This window comes from Eufriesea mexicana, unplaced genomic scaffold (assembly GCF_001483705.2).
Source record: "Eufriesea mexicana isolate 0111107269 unplaced genomic scaffold, ASM148370v2 scaffold4331, whole genome shotgun sequence".
Taxonomy (NCBI): domain Eukaryota; kingdom Metazoa; phylum Arthropoda; class Insecta; order Hymenoptera; family Apidae; genus Eufriesea; species Eufriesea mexicana.
Window position 1 is genome coordinate 22,969 of NW_016912318.1, and position 22,875 is coordinate 45,843.

The following is a 22,875-nucleotide window of genomic DNA, read 5'->3' on the forward strand; positions in this document are numbered from 1 at the left end:
GGAAGCTTCTAATTCCTTGAGAACCACACGTACCAAGATTTTGAAAAATTTTTAACGAAATACGAAGGAGGAAAAGAAATACCGTGAAATATTTTATCCCATAACCTGTATTCTTTTCAGCTACGGTTAGGCAAATCGAGTTATATAGGTAAGTACTGCTTCCTGAGCGATAATTCCGCTGATAATTTCTGCGGTGACGAAGGAAAATAATTTTAATCTTCCGCTCCCATTTCGCGTCGTATTTATTTATAATATATTTTATTCTCGGATTTTTGCAAATATTTGAAAATAAAGGGAGAATTCGATTCTCTGGAATATCGACAAATTACATGCTATGCGATTGATCTATGGTATCCCTGATGATCAACGATATAAATTGTATTTAAAAAATCGAATTTTGTAATATTTGTAATATTTTGTAATATTGGAAAATATTATTAAACCGTTCCAACAAATTGTAATAAAATATTCTGATTAGTAAATATATCCTATACAGTGAATTGTCATCTCGCTTAGAAAAATATTTCAAACGGTGACATCACAGGCTATAGAAAATTATTTATCTATTTCTATTTTATTCCTATATCTATATCTATATATCTAATAGAAGAACAATATATGGAAACCTATATCCATCGACTACATACTTGTATTATCACAATTATTAAGAAAAATAGTTACCAATATGTTGACATACCCTAACCTCAAAAAATTATGCAAGATTTCATTCAATATCTAATTCTTTCACCTCTACCTAAATCTGATACATGCCTATTCTTGACAACAGAGCTACAAGGACCTCGTTCCTTCAATTAAATGCCTAAACTCAACGCAGACAGGCATACCAGTAAAATGATGAACGTTAGCGTAACGAGGCCCTGGATCGATTCAGAGGAAATGTAAATGACGCAGAACGCAGCTGCAACTCGAGCTAGTTAACTCTTGTCGTTTGTCGAAAATTTCAAGTGCCGGACCCTAGTCCAGAGCGAGCTCGTCGCAAGCCTGTGGCAACTTCGTCCCAGCGTGTGTCACCACGTCGAATTTACATTTTCCATAGCGGAGAGGAGTTTCTCGGTGGCGTATATCGACTCGGTCGGCTTCCAGGAGCGCGTCAGGTGCGTACTTAGGGTGGCACGATTGGGCGACAAGGTTGCGTTAATGGAAGTTTCGTGTCGCAGTCGGTTAATCCGTCGCTTGTCGCCCCGACGAGCGGCGTATTTTCAAGGTGACGAGACGGCCGATAAACGCACCCTTTACTCCGGCAGGGACCCCTTCCCACGCAATGGCACTCGATTTACAAACTCCTTCTTTTTGCCATTCCTTCCCGTTCCTGCCTATAGCCATTCTCGCTCGCTTGCTCGAATAATCGCGTCCAACTCCCTCGCCGAGATTCCACGCCATTCGACGCGACAACCACGCTCACTACGCGTGGGTATTCGTGTGCACATAATCTCGTATTTCTTCCCAATGGTTTCCGATAAAGCGCTAATGAACATTCATTGTACGTTTACAACCGCTGACGCTGATAACGGCGCGACTGCTGTTTCCACAAAGTGATATCGCCAAGTATTATTCGTAATTTATGCGAATACGTTTCTGCTTTCTGGGACGTAACATGCGGTGACTAATGCTAATTCTTGTATGTACTTGCCTGTCACGACGTCAATCAATTTTACAGAATTTCGAATTTTTACAATATTCGTTGCGCGAGGTCTTGAAATTTCGCATACATAATCTTCGACGCCTAATACAGATTGAGATCTCGCTTTTGGTTTCACAGGATGCTTCGGTTTCTGGTCGTGAATCGATTGTAACACGAGTTGCGTAAGTGGTTTACGATGTTTCGTTACAGAGGATCAGTGTTCTCGTGGTAACCTAATCGATGGTAAATGAGACGAGTTACAGAGGTGATAAAGTACAGAACCCGTAGATGTGATCTGGACGAATCGATACAGTCGGGAAGATCGTGACTGACGAGGCCATTGTTGTAACAGCGAAGGACTAGAAAAATAATGCGGGTCGCCGGCATGAGGCGCCACATTTTTCGCAAGGTCGCCACTGAGGTAGCTGACCTCGTTGAAAAGGAAAGTGATTTTCGTTTCGTTCGAGGTCTGCGTGTCTATTTGCGTGGCAGCTTAACTATTTCAGTATCGCAGCTGGTATCGTGGTCCCTGTTAATTCATGCACCTGCTGATGTGTTCTTAGCGCTCTCAACGAGCACTTCCTATTTTCTCACGCTAATTGGTAGGCTCTTTGGAGGCATTGACATTGAACGCCCTTAATGGAAGCTACGGTGTCTCATGCTGATAATCCTAAAATGAAATATGATCACGTTACTTACCCGCAGCTGCATCACTATTTGGTTGTACGCCCAATGCCACCGTTGCCTTGCTGTCATCTCTGGTCGCTCCTTCAATTGCGTAGGCACTGGTGCAGCTCCGACCATCTCCAGAAGCTCCTTGTCCGGCGGTGGTTCGGGTGGACTCCTCGGTGGAGTATCCATTTGAACACTTTCTTCCAAAGATGCTTGTTTCGTTATACTTCCTACGAATCGACAAGTAAAGACGTAACATGCAACGTTAATTCTGCATATCGGTCAAGAACGTGTAACTTGTAACTCGTAGTCTAACGAATAATCTTACCACGTGGACTATCGGTGTGCGACATTGGCGGGGAAGTTTTGTACGTGTCCACTAACGAGTCCTCTCGAGAGTCACGAAGCATTGCTTCATCGCCTCGTTCGTACCTGCAAAGTCAAACGACAGGTTTAATACGTATAACGATACATCCACGAATAACTCTGCAATGCGAGATATTATAATTACCTTTCGAGAGACTCGTCCCTCATCTTGTAATCGTCGTTCACCGCGTTGCTCAGGCCAACCTCCGGCTCCTCTATAGATTCTTGGTCCTTGAAGTATCCACGTTGATAGCTCTCAGCTCTGGAAATTGGCTGAAGACCACCAAAGTTTTGCGCATAACTACCTCTCTTTTGGTACGAGTCTGTCCTCGTGAGAGGAGGTTTGAAGCTTTCTTGCGTGGTCGATGAGAAAGAGTCCTTTCTCGTTGATTGCGCGTATGAATCCCTTCTGCTATACGATTCCTCGGGGAAGTGGTCGGATGCATAGGAATCTCTTCTGGTCAATTTTGGTTTCTGAGAATGCTGGCTGTGCTGAGAGTGTTGGCTGAGCTGACTCTGATGAGACAATTGCGAATCTTTCCTTTGTGGTTCCTTTGGTATAATTTCCGGATACTCCTCGTCCTCGATCACTTCTTCCTGATAAGATTCGGTTCTCGTTAATCGCTTTCCATTAGCTGCTGTGTGAACCATCGCTGTCACTGTCATACTCGTCGGAACGTGGTTGGCTGTTACGTGATTAACCATCGTTGTCGGTGGCTGCACCGTACTTTGAGGAGATTCGATCAAAGTAGGAGCAACAGGAGTAGACTCGACAGTTGTCGGGTACTCGCTGATTCCTTTCTTCTGCGGAATACTACTAATTGAACTCACGGCAGTTTCGATAGACTCCTTTAATTCGTCGTCTTTGGATTCCAAGGAATCTGTATTCTGTTGCACGAGCGGACTCGGTTTACGCTTCTCGAGCTTCTTCCTTCTCGATCCCGTCGACGACACGTCTTGACTCTCCTGAGAGGTAAAGTAATAGTCCGAGTCGTTTGACTGATACCCGTTCGCTTTCGTCTGGCCTCTTGGCGTCGTGACCGATAATTCCGGTACTTCGCTTAGTTTCCTTTCCGAACTGGCAGCTGGACTCTCATTGTACCGTTCCTCGAAGGATCCCTGATAAGAATCATGATAAGACTCTTCGTACTGATCATAAGGCTCTTGGTACTGATCCTGATAATCGTTCTTGTACGTAATACTACCGCTATCCTCTTTACTATACGGAGCTTGATAGTCAACGTAATCCTTTTGTGGCTTCGTATAAGTATCCTCGTAATTGCTTTGCGACGTAATGGGTACCTGATTGTACGTATCCTGCTGGTTATAGGTGCCCTGATTGTAAGTGTCCTGACTGTATGACTCCTGATTATATGTACTCTGATTGTATGTGTCTTGGTTGTAAGTTTCCTGATTGTAAGTCTCTTGGTTGTAAGGTTCCTGACTGTATGTTTCCTGATTATACGTGTCCTGAATGTACGTGTCCTGATTATAAGTTTCCTGGCTATAGGCTTCTGTATTATACGTTTCCTGATTGTACGTATCCGGATAGACCTTTTGATAACCAGTCGACGTATTTATATTGTACTGAGAATCGTATTGCTCTTGTTGGTACTGATTGTACGTATTTGTCACGTTATTTTGGTCGTATACGCTGGATGGCACGGAGACGCTGTAACCATCGTATTGCTCTTGATACGTATCTTCCTTATAGGCAGCAGGCACTTTTTTCCTGTCCTGATACTGTACGTTATTCTGGTCGTACCCCATCACCTGATAATTATCCTCTATTATCATGTCTCTGCTCGTTTTCCTGTATTGATCGTTCGGTTGGCTAGTGTATTGATCATTCGGTTGACTCACGTTTGGATATGTCATGTCTTGATACGTATCCTGATAAACCTGAGTGTTCTGTTGCACATAAGGCTTTTGGTACTCGTCCTTATACGAGTTTTGTAAATACGATTGATCGTACGTATCCTGTGTCTGTGGCTCTTGATACGGACGACCATACTGGTCATCGACCTGGGGCGTGTAGCTGGACCCGTATTGACTATCTTCAGCATACTGAGTTTTACCAGGCGCGTGCATTTGGTCGTAACCACTCTGCTCGCTATATATACTGTCAATGTAGGTATCCTGAGGTAAATTATCTTGGCTGCGATAAGCGTAATTATAGTCCTCGTTGTAGTCAGACTTGTAGTAGCTCTCCTCGGAAGGAGTTCTAGTCTTTGGCAGTTGCCTGCTCGGTGTGGCAGGTAAGGAGACAAGCTTACGATTGATAACAACATTGCTCGGCTTTGTCGGCGTCGGGGGTAGTTTCTTTCCCGTTCCTTCTTGCCGAGATGGCGGTCGTTGCTGTGGCTGAAGCGGTTTTCGACGACGAGTGCTGTGACCACTGCAAAACAGATTCATCGATTCAGCTTCCTGCTCGTACTCCATTCAACCTCGATACCGTCTAATCGGACAAAGTCAAGCTCACTCATACCTGTAATTAAGTTCCTCCGATTCGTAACTGCGTTGTCTGGTAACTGTTGGTCTATAATCGGGCCGATGAATACCGATACTAGATGCAGGCCTCTGTGGAAGCGTTTTTCTGTTCCGTTTGTTCTCATAATAGGTACTAGTTGCTAGATACCACTTCCCTCCGCTGTCCCATTGTCTATCCTCGTCGTCCTGCCCATACCTGCCAAAACATCCGATGGTTAGAATTCAATAATTCGCGTACAGTCTCTATTCCAATATTCATTCCTTTAACAAGAAACGACACTATCGTTTCCCCTGTCGTAATTTACCCTACTTAAACGCTATTCACACGAACCTTTCATCTTGATAGCCATATCTCGTGGAGCTATCGTAGTACTCATTGTATCTGATATCCCTTTGGCATTCGGGATACGTGGCGCTCATTTTCCCCACTCTTCCATCGCTACTATATCCGTCGGTATAGTAAGAATGATCGTCGTACAAAGTCATCTGCCTTTCCAAAGACGGTCTTCTGTGAGGGCCTGCACACGTAGAGAAATAAACCGAGTTACGATCTACGTATATACGCAACAAATCTTCATGTGCACCGGAAGCACATCCATCCAAGAAGGAGGCAAAAGAATACGCGAGCTGTACGCTCGACTGTGTCTTACCTCTTCGTCTGGAGGTGCTGGTGGTGTTGCTCGGGTAGTACTCGGTATCGCTGTAAATCCTCGTTTCGTCGACTCTCGTGCCATGGTAGTCGTAACCCTCGCTGTACCAGCCGTCTTGGCTGAAATCATGGGAGGACGATGAGGTAAAACGGCAATAATCGGACAGAGATAAAAGCGGAGATGAAATGACCCGCGTTAAATGACCACGTTCGCTGGAAGCATGACACGTTCGGTTAACACACATTTCCAACCATCCCACCGAGTAGTCAGCGAACCATAATAGTCGCTAACTGCGCCATGCAACTACCTGTCAATGCTCGGTGCACTCTCCTCGACCCACTGAACGTGAAAACTATCGGTCTACAAATTTTAATGAAATTCGTGTTCTAAACCCTGCCAAGACGGAAATTGGACCCGTGCCGTTCGTCTAAACGCGTGTTTAATTAGTTAAAAACGAGTTTAAACTACGATCTCATCAGGTCCAAGTGTCCACGTGATGAACTCTGCTGCGAATGATCAGAACAAATAGCGAAGACACAAGCGACTGTACAGATGTTGCTCTAACTCGTGAAAGCTACTTCCGAAGGTGCTCCAGGCACCTGGGCTAACGGTGACTAATGAAAGAGATGTCAAATGAGACGTGTGATCTAAAGTTGACAAGATGCGAGTTATGAAAATCGTAGAACTTTCTCACGAGACAGAGCTGGGGTACTTGTTTCGTACCTGTCCTCGTAATCCCACGTGTGCTTCCGTCGTCTAAATCAGGCAGAAGAAAACAATAAACGTTTTTCTCTCATCCATACTCTCGCGATCAGGGTCGTGCACACTGGCAACTTCGTGTCAAATCATCGGCCCAAGTGCCACTCGAGTACAGGAACGAATTCGTGACAGTTGGACTCTGCTACTCCGTTGCACGACCCTGTTTTCTGTCATCGTTTTATATCCAAGCTACGGTTCTATGTCAATACTCTAACGCAGCGAAAGGGGGACAGAAAGAAGCAGAAGAAGGGAGACTACAAGTTGTATTGCGAGTAACGTGATTCGACGTCTGGGAAGACTGTCGTATCGTTTTGGCATATCGTGTCTTACTCTATATCGATCTCGTGTGTACATCGCGTGTTAGGGCTCGGTAAATGTCAAATACCTGTATTCCTTATAGTGTCTTGGTCTACTATTGTAGAAGAGTGGCTCGGAAGATTCTGAAGCGTGCTGAGACTGAGAATACCTTTGCGGTGGACCTTCCTCGGGGTACGGTTCGTCATATCGTGGACTGTGGCCTGATCCATAGCCTCCGTAATTACTAGGGGCTAGTCTTCCACCCACTGTTGCTGGAATCTGATGACACACGCGGTCGATAAAATACCAATACGACCATTTCTTCGAGAAATTACAGGCTAGATTTAACCTTCCAGCTAACCCTAGTCCCTAGTTAACCTTAATGACACTTCCTGTCATGTTTGACAGCTTATCTCACGATTAACGATTTATCTATTCGCCTAATTTCGTAGATACAAAGCATTAGAAAGAAAGTTTGGCAGCGATCTGAGAGTTTAACACGTTGACTGTCATGGTGGTTGTCATTGGCAGGCGCTTGCCTTCTCAGTGGTGTCACGATAGTCACCAGGGTCCAGGGATACTGATTTTTTAAATTTACATTCATATTTAGTTTAGAATTATTTATGTCCAACCAATTTTTGAATATTGGGGCAACTATATTAAATAAATAGGGAACTTTGAATAGAAGACATTTTTGTTTTGCCACTTCCTGTCATATTTGACAGTTTATCTCGCGATTAACGATTTGTCTATTCGCCTAATTTTGTAGATACAAAGCATCAGAAAGAAAGTTTGACAGCGATCTGAGAGTTTAACACGTTGACTGTCATGGTGGTTGTCATTGGCAGGCGCTTGCCTTCTCAGTGGTGTCACGATAGTCACCAGGGTCCAGGGATACTGATTTTTTGAATTTACATTTATATTTAGTTTAGAATTATTTATGTCCAACCAATTTTTTAATATTGTGGCAACTATATTAAATAAATAGGGAACTTTGAATAGAAGACATTTTTGTTTTGCCACTTCCTGTCATATTTGACAGTTTATCTCGCGATTAACGATTTGTCTATTCGCCTAATTTTGTAGATACAAAGCATCAGAAAGAAAGTTTGACAGCGATCTGAGAGTTTAACACGTTGACTGTCATGGTGGTTGTCATTGGCAGGCGCTTGCCTTCTCAGTGGTGTCACGATAGTCACCAGGGTCCAAGAATACTGATTTTTTAAATTTACATTCATATTTAGTTGAGAATTATTTATATCTAACCAATTTTTGAAAATTTTATCAAGTACATCAAATAAATAGAGAACTTTTAATAGAAGACATTTTTGTTTTCCTTGTCATATTGTTTGATAATTTATTATCGTATCGTAAGAATAATGGGAATTTTATCGTGGTCCCCTGAGGGTACTACATACAAAGTGCGTGACAGTCAAAGTGTTAATAAATTGAATAATTTATTCGAGTCGCGACAAATAGCGTTTGAAAATTCCTCGGGGGATATCTGGCCGGGTGAGAAAGCTTGGTTGGAAGCATTTACACGAGGGTCTCTCGAAGGGAACACATCTTTATCTCCTCAACGAACGAGAAGACTCTTGTCCGATATTCAACGAGCAATCGTCGGTGACCTAATAACAATGTGGTAATAAAAGGAAAAACGTTGGAGCGATTTCGGTGGTCGATAATTAATAAACACAGAGATAAGGAAGCATCGATCGTGAAATACCTGATGATCATCCCTCTCGTAGCTATTTTCTCTCGAGGTCTCGAGGGATCTCTGAGGGGTAGCCAATTGGTTGGCAGCCGTACGGAACTGCGAGGCCGAGCTGTTTGCACCCTGTCCTCCTACTGGATAATTCAGGTCCGACGTATAGTCCGAGTCCTCCGAGTAGCCCGCTGAAAGGCAATTCGCATGTAACGTTACCGCTGAACAGTGGAAATCTTTCGCGAACGATCGTCAGGCTGGTGTCGTTCGAAAGGAAAAAGATGTCAATGCAATAGAAACAAGTTCGCTAACTGTCGTGCGATTCAGCAACCACTTTTCTTGCAGGCTAGTTCGAAACACGTTCGAAAAGCGAGAAAAGAAATTGCTGGTTAGAAAACAAAACGGAAAAAGGTACAGCTGCGTGTGTGTAACCGTGTATGTGTGTGTGTGTGTAAAACAATGCAGATATAAATTGGCTGAAAAATCGTAAGATCCTTCTAATCGCGAGATCATCGGGGAACGAATCCCGACGAGTATACCCTCTACTCGCTGTCAATAGGTACCAAACGGTGATACGTGACAGCGTGACCGGGACTGGAGAGGTAGTCGCGTGTTAAGGCGCGAAATCCGCGGCTCGTCGTCGGTTCTCGTTGATTTAAATCGCGGAACGGAATTGGTCGATATTGGACGAATCCGAAAATTGACAAGAAACGGTGCAACAGCGGGGAAACGGAAACGGTTGATGTCCATGCGATTTGATCGTTGATATCGAGGTGTTTGACGTGTCGGGGAGAAGAGCTCGGAGTCTTCGTTGGGGGGAGCAACGGGGGTCCACAGACGAGGGTGGGCAAAACGAAGAAAAAGATAAAAAGTAACGGATCGATGGAAAATTCGCTGTGTCGTATGTACGAGATGGAAAACGGAAAAGAAAATGCATCGTTGAGAAGTGTAGCATCATGCCAGGGGGTGTAGCGATTATCGATATACCGAGGGTTGTTTGCTTTTTTCTCTTTTCCTCTTTTTCCCGAACCGGGGGTGGAATTTTTAGGGGTAAGTTACCGACGATTCTCGATGGTCGATAACCAACAATAGGAGTGGCGTTCCATACCGTGCTCGTTGATTGGAAATATCCACGTGCACACTCCGTGGATAATGCAATTGCAATTGCATAAAGTACTCTTATGCTCGGTGGCCGCGGATAAAGGGGAAAAATAAAAGAGTCTAGCATGGCGCTGCGATCGATTTTTATGCGAAAAGCTGCCAACGTGCCCCGGGGGCCCTTGCTACGCTAATCGAGAATAGCATACGAGCGAATTCAGCGTGGAGAACCATAAATAGAAGCTTCTGCGAAGGAACCAGTGACGAAATCGATTTGGTGGCGTGGATATGCTCGTTCGAACGCTGATATTTACCGACTCGAAACGATACGTGAAACGGTAAACGTATCCTCTGCTAGCATAACGCGAATATAACGTATATGCTCGCCATTACCACCGCGCGAAATTTCGTAACTTTATCGCCAACTGATATCGCGTTCATGGAATCCCGGGGGAAAGCAAACACGCGATGGTTAATTCGAATGAAAACTGACACATCGAATTCTTCACGCGAGATAGCGAAGATAGAGATAGGGAATTTGTCGAAGCTTCGGCGAAAGCTCGATAAATTCGCGGGCTTCCGAGTTTACGCGAAATAAAGCCGATTTCGATTATTCCATCGGAGACGAACGTTTACGAGACGGCTGGTTCAGACAACTGTATTTAGACCGTCAGACCACGTATGACAACGTCAGTCGTAAGCAGATTTTCGTAAACCGACTATCGATTGAAATGTTTCCATGTTTGTCTTTGAAAGAACTATGCTGCAGAATATTCTTGTGGAATGAGGATTGCAAAAATGAAAATCGTGTTTCGTTATTTATGAAATTAAATGTTAATTCGATGATTTGTTCTAACTGATTACATAGTAGACAGAAATATATTTCGAAATGAGATTCAAAGTTTGAGTCTAGCTTTAGTTGACATGTTTCTGTCAAATTAAATTGTCAGCGAAGAGTATATGTATTATGAATTAAGATTGAAATAGTTTGACTCTAGTTTTAGTTGACATATTTCTGTCAAATTAAGTTGTCAGCCAAAAGTATATGTATTATGAATTAGAATTAAAATAGTTGGACCTTAGCTTTAGTTGACATATTTCTGTCAAATTAAATTGTCAGCCAAAAGTATATGTATTATGAATTAAAACTGAAATAGTTTGACTCAAGCTTTAGTTGACATATTTCTGTCAAATTAAATTGTCAGCCAAGAGTATATGTATTATGAATTAAAATTAAAATAGTTTGACTCTAGTTTTAGTTGACATATTTCTGTCAAATTAAGTTGTTAGCCAAAAGTATATGTATTATGAATTATAATTAAAATAGTTGGACCCTAGCTTCAGTTGACATGTTTCTATCAAACTCAATTGTCAGCTAAAAATATATGTATTATGAATTAAAATTAATATATAATACACGAGATAAAATTAAAATAGTTGGACCCTAGCTTTAGTTGACATATTTCTGTCAAATTAAATTGTAAGCAAAAGTATATGTATTGTGAATTAAAATTAAAATAGTTTGACTCTAGCTTTAGTTGACATATTTCTGTCAAATTGAATTATCAGTTAAAAGTATATGTATTGTGAATTAAAATTAAAATAGTCTGACTCTAGCTTTAGTTGACATATTTCTGTCAAATTAAATTGTCAGCCAAAAGTATATGTATTATGAATTAGAATTAAAATAGTTGGACCTTAGCTTTAGTTGACATATTTCTGTCAAATTAAATTGTCAGCCAAAAGTATATGTATTATGAATTAAAACTGAAATAGTTTGACTCAAGCTTTAGTTGACATATTTCTGTCAAATTAAATTGTCAGCCAAGAGTATATGTATTATGAATTAAAATTAAAATAGTTTGACTCTAGTTTTAGTTGACATATTTCTGTCAAATTAAGTTGTTAGCCAAAAGTATATGTATTATGAATTATAATTAAAATAGTTGGACCCTAGCTTCAGTTGACATGTTTCTATCAAACTCAATTGTCAGCTAAAAATATATGTATTATGAATTAAAATTAATATATAATACACGAGATAAAATTAAAATAGTTGGACCCTAGCTTTAGTTGACATATTTCTGTCAAATTAAATTGTAAGCAAAAGTATATGTATTGTGAATTAAAATTAATATATAATATACGAATTAAAATTAAAATAGTTTGACTCTAGCTTTAGTCGACATGTTCCTGTCAAATTCAATTATCATCCAAAAGTATATGTATTATGAATTAAAATTAAAATAGAACGTCAAATCCAGGTGTATCTAGAACCTCAAAGGGTTAAGCAAGAAGGAAAGTTCGCGAAGAATATTGAACGTTATTTAAAAAATTAACACACTATTGACATGTTTCTGTCAAATTAAATTACCACACAAAGCTACAAATTTTACAAAATAAAATTAAAATCGAAATCCAACTCAACCTAGGATCTCAAAATTAATAGACAAAGAAGCAAAGTTCTCTTGGTACATCAGGTACATCTTCAGATTTCAAATTCGAAAATTTCATTGCATAACAAAATATAAATAACAATTTTCAAAAACACCATATAAGATCTTCTCATTAAATACCATCACGTTACAGGATAATCTTTTGAACAAATTAAATCAATTCTAGGCTGTCGTTAGATGTCTAGGCTGTCATGACAGGTTCCTAACACAATATGCAATAAAAATAACAATGAAACTGGCATAATGAAAATAAACAAGTATACAGACTCCAAATAAAAATCTATAATCCGTCTGATAATTCTAGTGCTTCTCCTGAGAATTTCGATAAATAAATAAGAGTCAATTAAACAGAAATAAAATAATTTAAACACCTCATATCTATCTACCAATTTTCAATTTTATTGTCTGCTGACAATAACGAGTATCGCGATTTAAACGGCGCCCAAACAAAACTTTCCGACCACACTGTACAAACATTCCTGTCTGATTCCACGGAACGTTAGCCTGAACAGAACCATTCCATAAACATTCCTCAGCCGGGAACGAATCGTATAAATCGATCTGGAATAATGGCACCGCGTCGGGGGTGTCCATCGGAAATAAAGATGGACGCACCGCGAAATCATAAATACGCCGTGATTACTCGCTCGCGATTGGCCGAGAGAGCGCGATAGCGACGAATACCTGGCACAAAGCGTTCAGCGATCCGCGCGCGTGATACGGCTGATTGAAAAGGAAAATGAAATTAGCGCAAGTGACGGGCGCGCAGGGTTGAATCGCGTCGTGTGTAACAATTGATCGGGGACGTTCCTCTCGTGTTAAAGAGAGTATTCGAATAAAACAGCAGCCACTTAAACAGTGACTTGGCGGGTACTTACAGTGGCCTATATTGTACAATATCTGTCGTCGTGCCTGTTCGGCCCGTGCTTCCTGGTCCATCATGTTGTTCAGCATTTCCAGCTTCCTCTGCAGATCGGCCGCCTCCGTGTTCTCGGGGTCTTTCGAAAAGATAGACATCGGTGGGGAAATGGTTAATCGCGGGTGTCTCGGCTGTCTCTACTGTCTCTAATCTGCACCGATTACTTTTTATGGGTACTCGAATGGGAGAGAGGACCGAGGAGGCTGCCTCCCCGATTCGTCGTCCCGTCGTTAGTCTACAGTTTCTCGGGTGCGATGCTACGGTTTCTAACGGGCTTACAACAGGCATGAAGAATTCTCGTCTCGCCGATAATACGCGGACTAGAACGGTGACGCGTCGTCCCCCTGAAAGGAAACTCGTGTCAAAAGCTCTTTACGCGTCACGCGACTCCTATCCGGCCATCGTACACGTTGCTTCCAACTCGGCTAGCCCTGGTCTAAGAAATGTCTCCAAATCGATCACTCGAATAGCCCTCTGTAATAAAAATAGCCCCCCTTGGTCCGATTTTCCATAGATCGCTACCATAGAGAGCACAGCAGAGGAAGAAGTCAGCCGACGTGACAGGAAATTGATCAGAGAAGAACGAGTAGGCATCGATATCTATCAGACTGACTTCTCCTTGGATTTACGTTATAGTCGCCGGTGCGTAAATCGCGAGAAGACCCTAGAGGCGTCACAGAGCCACCAGTTCTAATCCTAAGTCGATTGGTCCCATCCCCAATCTCTATTCCCGTGACGGATCCGGCTAATAGGTGATTAATTGGACCTAAACTCTGTCAAGGAGTATTCCTTGCAAGCCATCGCGACGATAGGCGATGCTCCTAGACTTTGAGGGTCAAATAAACGGTGAAAAGCAGCACTGACTACCGCGTATAATAAAAATAGCCCCCCTTGGTCCGATTCTCCATAGATCGCTACCATACAGAGCATAGCAGAGGAAGAAGTCAGCCGACGTGACAGGAAATTGATCAGAGAAGAACGAGTAGGCATCGATATCTATCAGACTGACTTCTCCTTGGATTTACGTTATAGTCGCCGGTGCGTAACTCGCGAGAAGACCCTAGAGGCGTCACAGAGCCACCAGTTCTAATCCTAAGTCGATTGGTCCCATCCCCAATCTCTATTCCCGTGACGGATCCGGCTAATAGGTGATTAATTGGACCTAAACTCTGTCAAGGAGTATTCCTTGCAAGCCATCGCGACGATAGGCGATGCTCCTAGACTTTAGGGTCAAATAAACGGTGAAAAGCAGCACTGACTACCGCGTATAATAAAAATAGCCCCCCTTGGTCCGATTCTCCATAGATCGCTACCATACAGAGCATAGCAGAGGAAGAAGTCAGCCGACGTGACAGGAAATTGATCAGAGAAGAACGAGTAGGCATCGATATCTATCAGACTGACTTCTCCTTGGATTTACGTTATAGTCGCCGGTGCGTAACTCGCGAGAAGACCCTAGAGGCGTCACAGAGCCACCAGTTCTAATCCTAAGTCGATTGGTCCCATCCCCAATCTCTATTCCCGTGACGGATCCGGCTAATAGGTGATTAATTGGACCTAAACTCTGTCAAGGAGTATTCCTTGCAAGCCATCGCGACGATAGGCGATGCTCCTAGACTTTGAGGGTCAAATAAACGGTGAAAAGTGGCACTAATTAGCTAGTCCCGTCGCTGTCATCTGATTTATCCCGAAGCGCGATTATACCCAGCACACAGGCATTCTAAGCCTTGCAAATTGACCTGCGGTCTTGCTCGCTTCGGCGGTTTATTAATATCGCGGCTGAACGATGCTCGGCTGGCATCGTCCTTTAGAGATTTCCTCATAACGCGTGCGCCGGATCCACGTAGCCCCTGATTCCAGAGCTTAGGAACGATTTATTACGCAACCGGCTGACTGACTCGCGTCGAAACCCTTTGGCTTACGACCAGAGCCGCGGAAAGAGGCGCTGAGACGTCTACCTACGCAACCCTGTTACGATGCATCCAGTTACGGCCTCGATCTACTCCGCCTCAGCCACCCCCTAGCCACGGCAATGTCGCGGCAACTTCGCCACCCGTCCTATTTCTGACCCGATAAATTCGCCGTCCCGGCGAAAGCAAAATTACCGACTTAAACCCCGAATGAAAACTACGCGTGTGTACACTAGCGATCAGAAGTTTAAGACCACCCCCGAGCACCCTGTTCTTCCACGAACTGCGAGGGAGCCTCGATGGCAGCGTGCTCCGTCAGGCGCCATCTCGGAATGGATTTTGGAATAATTTTATCCGGCATTTCGGATAATTTTGAATAATTTTGGGAGACTGTCCAGTGGCAGGTCTCGACAGGGAGAATTAAGAGGTCGGGAATTTATACGACATTCCCCGGTTTTATATATTTTGCGAAACGTAATAAATGGACCATTGGCGCATAAACGGCTACGAATGTTCCGTGTATCGTAAATCTTTTATCGGCTCTTTCTTCTCGCGTAAATTCATCCCATACGCGCTTTATGAAGCCGATCCTGATCCCGTGCTTCGCCGTTTTACCAAATATTTCACCACTTCCTATTGTCACCTACTTGCACGCGCGAATCTATCATCGGAGCAACGTTCCACGCACGTTGTAAATATTCGCGTACTCTACAGGGGGAGGGTACACTAGGGTGCTCAAATTTGTAATTAATTTTGCGTTCGGATATCGAGTTGTCGATAAGAGAGGCAGTTGGAAATTAAGACGAGCCGTAACTCGATTACGAAGTATAATAGTTGTAATAATAATAATGACGGATAATTCGCGAAAGATGGGGATTATTGATTAGGCGATGAAAAATAAATGGTAAATAAATATTCCATCTGACCCCTGGTGCTCTTGCTGAATTATAAAATAGCGTAATTTACTTTCCATATCATGCAAATTTAACGCAGGTATGGCGGATTTCGATTACCTTTCTAGCTGACCCAATTTCTTTCTTTATTGTTAATGGCTAGACTGGGCGTAGCAAGAAAGTACTATGTGCATGATTTATTTAGTCTGCCTAGCTTTTTACTCGCGATTTGACAACAGTCTATCGATTATATGCCGTTCGTACCGATTAAGGGGAACGGGAATGTAAGAAAGTAGAAGTAAAATCGGAAGTTGAAGGAAAGGATGTAAAATTATTTTCATTGCGCAATTATCGAAATAATGACAGCTACACTCGCGTCAAAGGTCTGGCAGGGATTAAACGTGAAATCTGGTAAGATCTACATAACATCTGCGGTGTGCTGAAGCTGTTAATTTAGCGGTTAAAGGGGGTTGGTGCGTAGTTCGTAATGTGCTTCGGGAAATTTGGTTCGCTTCTTAGAAATACATTGTACGCGTATGTTGTGCCACGAAATGTGTCCCAGTCACGCGAATATTACTTTTATTGTTGGCATTCGGGCTCGTATCTCATCCGGCGAGATCGATAAAACGCTCATTCAAGAAACTTAGCGTTCCGCAAACCCAGATGCGAGATAATGACGGAATCGCGAAAAACGTATTTTCCGTAGGTAAGCAGAAAATTTGGAAAAGGATCGAATATCGCGATTGCACCGACTCGCGTAAACTCACCCTCCTCTCCCCGGCGGAACCTAAACCCCAGCGGACTGGGGGAAATTGTAACGCGTGCTTGATAAAAGCACACGTTGAAATCCCGAAATCATGCGACGAATGACACTCGACCTTTTCCATTTCGCCGATCCGCGGTCGCTTTATCCGTGTTCCTCGATTTATTTCTAAATTCTTTATCCCATTAGTGCAGCCATACTTAATCTTCCTTCTCGTGCCATGTATATACGCGTGTGTAACGCTGGCACGAAGTAGCAGCCATTTTCTCCGCAACGAAATTTCTATCGAATTTTCATTTATATTTCACCATCGCCGGCGTGATTTATGCGATTACACTTAATACGTTAAAGACGCTGCCTCGTGTACCGTAACACGGTCGCGCCATCTGGCGGAGCAATCCGGCACTACTCGCTGCCCGATCTAACATGGACGATAATAAATACGAAGTTTATTTGAAAATTAATTTTTCTCTTTCGGTTTAAATTAAAAATCGTACATCTAGGGTCAAGGTAAAATCGAGTATGGCTGTGTTAGTGACCCAAGGACGAAGAGACAGAAATTCAAAGGTGAAAATCGAAGGTAAAAGAAAAACGTCGAACCTAATTCCGGTATCGAGATTACGTCAACGCGTTGCAATTATCCAGGAAAATAATCGGGTCGGCTTATCCCGAAACGAATACGATTAAGCAAACGAACTGTTAATGAACATTAGTGTCGAAGACCGCGGAAGCCCTTGGCAAACCGAGGAGACCGTCTAAGGGGTCCTAATCCCTGGTTCTCCGGAAAAATCTCTCGTAATAATATCGGAAGTGTAATACGCCGGCACGAGCCCATTAAAGTCGGATTTCAGGCAAGAACAAAAAGGTGAAAAAGGGGAAAAGGTGGGGGTAGGTGATGGAATTGGGAGAGCGAAAGGGGGCAAGAGAGAGAGAGAGAGGGGGGGAGGAAGGGAGAAGGAAAAAGGAAACGAACTCGATGCACTAGAACGCGACCGTGACCCACATATTTTGCATTCCACCGTTTCCTTGCAACGCTCGAACACGGAGGGAGACACGTACGAGTTGGCGGTTTGTCTCCTCCAGCGTGTATCATTTCTCCCGGCGAGGGACCACCACGTTGTCCCGCTCGTCTTTCGTTTACCCCTTCGTTCCGTCGTCCCTTTCCCTCTAACCTCTTTCCCGGCGATACTCGCGAGGAGCCAGGCACCGTTCGCTGTTTCTAACTTTGGTCTGGATGCAATTAAAAAAAGGGTCAAGCCCTGGCAGGAGAGCGTCTCCGCAGCGCGAGTAGTTCTTTTCTTTGAGCCCTCCCGGCCCCTGCTGCCGAGATTTCGCTCCCGCCCTACCCTTTCTACTTCCCCCACCACCGGCCGCCCCCACCACGCCGCCCTAGCGATGCCGCTTCGTGCCTCGCCGCCACGCCGCCCGAAGTGCATCGGGGTCCTCCACCCTGGCACTGGAACGTCTCTTTAAAGTAAAGAAAAAAAAGAAAAAAAAACCCCCTACTGGCTGCACTTCAGCCATTCCGGTGCTCGAGTCGGGGATCAAAGTATTTTGCACTTTCTCGTTCGCCGCGTTCTCTCGTTCGTTCGCGACGAAGCTCGGTTTCGAGCACGGCGTGTCGCGATCGATCGTTCGAAATAAATGCGATGTAAGAAAGGGCTCCGCGCACTGGTAATGGTCGGACGAACGGTAACAGCTGGCCGTCGATATATTGACAAACTTCGTAAGGGGGAAACAATGGGAAGAGGAAGCGTCTCTCCGCGGCCGTCTTTGTCAACCGAAACCGCCTTCCTCTCCTACCTCCGAGTTTCTCTTTCTCCTTTTCCTCGTATCCGTAGTCTAGCCGGCCTTGCATCCCGCGTGGAATCACAACGTCCCAATACCGATTCCGCTCCCGCGGAACGCACTCGGTCGGTAAATCGAACGGGACGAATTTATCGACATCCCCAGCGCGGAATCTCCTTCAACCCGGGTAAATTTATCTTCCCGAATGCGGTCTCGTCGTGTTTATGCCAAGTTTCAAAAGCGTTTCGCAATCTGGCGAAAGTTTATTCGCGTTTTTCGAATCCCCGGTCCCCCTTTTTAATCTCCTCCTATTCAAAGGTAAAGTCAACTTTGGAAAATTTATATCCACGCCGAGATTCCACGCTCCGGTGAGATTACACGTGGATAAATATTTTTCGAAATTCGGAGAGGGTTGAACGATACGACGAGATTCCTACCAGGTCATCGAGATGAATTTCGTCATCGTTAAATGCCACTCGCAAGTTACCAAGCGGTTACCTGAGGCGCGCTGTGAGTCAAAGTTACCAGAAGGTCACTAGAGGTCACCGAGAGGTCACGGAGTCTGCTTCAGTGGGAACCAAAGTTCCGTGGGTCTTGAGAGGTCATTAGGGCCACATCGTGGGTACGTAACGTTATTTAAATATGTAGACACATCGAGCAACTCACCCTACGTCTAGCAAGACATGCCCAACTGTGTTCGCGATGGTCCCCCCCCCCCCCCTGTACTTTAAAAGTCACAGGAGACGTGGAATCTCGGCAAAGCTCATTTGAACGCGTCGTTTGGAGAACCGCGACTTGCAGAAAAATCCAATACTTCCTAATCCGATCTGGAAATCGGATAAGAGAACAGAGCGTAAATAACACCCTCGTCGCTGCACATAAACACTCCTGATCCCGTATATCAAGCGTTTCACCCCGATAAAATTCCCCGCGAGGCAACATACGAGAACGGCTAAGCGCTGTATTAACACAGGGAACAAGTGTAAACCCGCGTTGCGGAAACTTATTATACAAACAACGTGAGCAGCTAGCCTGAACATTCGACCATTATACCCATTCGACGCAATCCCTCCGACCGATGCACCAGCCAGTAACCTTTGATTCTCTATGGACAACGATAAAGACACGCATAACACTGCCATGATGAGATTATGGTGGTCACCAGTATCCAGTGATACTAATTGTTCGAATTTATATTTATATTTAACACTTTAAGTGCCCAGTCCGTTTTCCTGCTTCCGTTCCGTTCAGGCCTACACTCGGTCATCAAGTGGGCACCTGGCGAAATGTTCCTAAATTTTGGATATACTGTACCAATTGTTATAACAGGGAGTCTAAAACATTGGGCTCAATGATGACGAAGAATTTAACACCAAAAGTTAGCACCTTTCGGTCCTAGTCTGGGCACTTTAACACTTTAATGGCCGCACGTTTACGCAAACGTTGCTAGAGGCTGGAAATGTTTTTGAAGAATTAATTTAAAAATCTCTATCTAAAATTCACGGAATAATACAACATATGCGAACACACACATAAAACAGAAATCAATAACAATTTAACAACAAATTTAATATTTCTTCTTCGTCTGATTATTATTAATTATTAATCAGCGGTAGCGTCACACACATGTTGCACGAGCGATCACTAGTGTTAATAATTATCACGCAAAGGAAAAATATTAAATTTGTGGTTAAATTGTTATAGTTTTTTGTTTTATACGTATGTTTGCACATGTTGTATTATTTCGTGAATTTTAAATAGAGTTTTTTAAAATTAATTCTTCAAAAATATTGCCGGGCCCAGGCAACGTTTGACTGCGTAAACGTGTCGCTAGTAAAGTGTCAATTATTAATCACACACATGTTGTGCAAGCGGCTATTAAAGTGTTAACGTGTTAATATAAAATTATCTACACCTAACCAATTTTTGAATATTAGAACAACATAAATAAACAGGGAACTTTGAATAGAAAACATCAATAATTTTCACCATTCTTTTTTGACGTATTGTTCGATAATTGATAATTGTATCGTAAGAATAAAAATTTTATTTTCTGCGAGGCAGTCAAAGTGTTAAATTTAACGGTATGGAAACAGACTTACCTCCGGAAAAGCAGAACTTTATACGTGGAAGAACCGCACGCGAGACGCAAGGTCGGTGAGGGAGGTTTGTCCAGGTGGAAGTCAGCGAATGTACACCTCTGTCGCGCGAGAATCGGCCCCAAGAAGCCACAGCGTAAGTTAATCAAGTTAATTAAGCACTCACCGACGGAACGTCTATTTGACTTTTAAAGCAGGGCCGTTGCCACCGGACTCTACGCCCGCGGTAGATATTGTTTCAACCCCTGGCAACCCCTTTCAGCTTGGCCGTCCAACGATGGATTAACGTGTTTCGAGTATGAGAGAGAAAGGACGGCCCGCATACACCGCAGGCTCGCAAGATACCGGCCAAGGGAGACTTTAAATCCCTGGAAAGTCGTTTCCGTTCCGCTAATCACCGGCCGCCACCTTTGCCTGCTCTAATCTCGCACAGGCCGGTCTACCCGATCGGCTGTCCGCGCGAGCCGGTCAAAAGCGTGTAATTAGTCTATTTTTGCCGACCCGACTCCGTCGTCGAGCAGAAAAATTGGAGCAACCCGGGCAGCTTGCTCCACCGGTCACGGAGACAGGCCGATGAACACGGAGGAGCTTTTTAAATCGTTAGAGAGGGTGTACCGTGAAGGCAGCGCCGGCTAATTTCGGTCCAGCTGAATTCACCGCGTAGGAACAATCGGCAAACTTTACAACGAGCCCTGTTCCAGCTGCTTTTCCAGTTACAGCTGCTTTTCCACGGGCAACTGTAGTGGTAAGTGCCGAGGATGATAATGGCGGTTGACGCTACCTTCTGAGCTCCTGCTCCGCGCCTCTGTGAACTCGCTCGGCGAGCAGAGACGCTGGATTTTCGAAACGGTTCGAGATTTCCATGAACTTAAAGTTTCTACGTATCGAGAGCCTCGGAAGTTTCGAGTATTGACCGTTTTCGCGGCAGGATCGCCGATAATTAAGCCTCTGTCTAAAATTCCTCGCAAATCCCTGCCAATTCTTTCGCGCTCGGCCGGCTCGCGAGTAAGAGATTTCGCCAACTCTTGGCTACACTTCCAGGATTTTACGCGGTTTACAAAAGCACGCGAAACTCGCTGCAACCACGTCCACACCCGGGTTTCGGTCAGGGACGTCACAGACCCAGGCCTCCGTCGCAATGAAACGCGAGTGGAATTTTCAGTGTGCATCGGGAGTAAGTGGCGTTTGAAAATGTCTTTCTAGCCACGTTTTCGGAAAAATCATGCAAGTTCGAGTATCCTGTATGGAGTATCCTGTTATAAACACCGATTAACCTATCCCGAAGCCGGCAGTGCGCTAAAATCACGGAGGCGTTCAATGTTCATGCACCGCGTACCTGCATGGCCCGCTTTGCACGAGAAATTTAGGCAACCGCGGGAAAAGACCTCATTGGCCCCGACTGTAGCTTGAAACTGGAAATTGGAATCTTTAGAAAGCTATTAGATTAGTTTTCAAGCGTACACTTCGACACTTGCCATCCCCGCTTTTGATTATTCCCCTAGACGCTGCCAATTTAATTATCCCTCCCGTTACGCCTGATCGCGGCTCCCTAGGGAGATTTTAAAACCAGGAAAACTGGAAGCTTCGTTTTCCCTTAAAATTAATTACTCGAGCGAACGATAAATCGTCCTTTCCTATCTTCTCTCGCGAAATTGGTGTCTGGAATATGTCAACCTCTCTCGCAGTTAACGCCTTTCATTTCTGGCCAGGCAATTTTCGAAACGCGAGATCTTCCGTGTATACCTGCCTCCATGGGTGATTTCGGTGTACCCGAATTAACCGACGAAACGTCGATTACAGCCCCTCGCGTCCTGACACGGGTCCTCTTTTTCCGAGCAACGTGTACGATCGCTCTGGTGAGCATTTGACGGAACGGAGTCCTCCGGACATTTTTCTTTTCCTCGGGGACGATAAATCAAGACCGATACGTTTGCAGTAAAAATAGCCTCTCGGTGGACGGAATAACTCGGCCCTAGGAATAACGACGCGTTTCGCGGCGGGCTGGAATAACCGTTTGCCCCGACATTTGTGCCGTTTAATTATTACCAGGCGCCCTGAAACGTAGGACGCGAACGGACGAGCAAGATACAACGTTCACGATGCTAGGTCATGCGTGAGTAAAGATCTATTCTAAAAGGTTTCTGCCATTCTAATCGAGTTTCATTCGAGTCATACTGAAAAATAATACGTAGAACGTGTCATCGATCCGGCCGGCTGACAGCCGTGTTCGACGTTTCCGGTGAGCATAACCGCGCGACGTATGCGAGTCGTGTGGCGAAAAACAGAGGAGCAAGAAAAAGAATCGGAGGTAAAGGGGACAAAACGTCTACGGACAATTGGTAACTGATTACAGTGTCGCAGCCATAGC

At 44.1% G+C, this 22,875-nt stretch overlaps 1 protein-coding gene across 1 annotated transcript in view; it reads right to left on the bottom strand.

Annotated features, from left to right (window-relative positions):
• Nucleotides 1–677: 677 nt before the first annotated feature.
• Nucleotides 678–22,875, bottom strand: part of LOC108551498 (rac guanine nucleotide exchange factor JJ) — a 158,017-nt gene continuing 135,819 nt past the window's right edge. The window contains exons 7-18 of the mRNA XM_017905694.1: nt 13,014–13,133; nt 8,603–8,772; nt 6,965–7,155; nt 6,544–6,576; nt 5,821–5,939; nt 5,502–5,688; nt 5,169–5,366; nt 4,118–5,078; nt 2,826–4,018; nt 2,643–2,746; nt 2,342–2,544; nt 678–698 (exon numbers count right to left, since the gene is read on the bottom strand). Of these exons, the coding sequence (XP_017761183.1) occupies nt 678–698; nt 2,342–2,544; nt 2,643–2,746; nt 2,826–4,018; nt 4,118–5,078; nt 5,169–5,366; nt 5,502–5,688; nt 5,821–5,939; nt 6,544–6,576; nt 6,965–7,155; nt 8,603–8,772; nt 13,014–13,133 (3,500 nt within the window). The remainder of the gene's footprint in view (nt 699–2,341; nt 2,545–2,642; nt 2,747–2,825; nt 4,019–4,117; nt 5,079–5,168; nt 5,367–5,501; nt 5,689–5,820; nt 5,940–6,543; nt 6,577–6,964; nt 7,156–8,602; nt 8,773–13,013; nt 13,134–22,875) is intronic.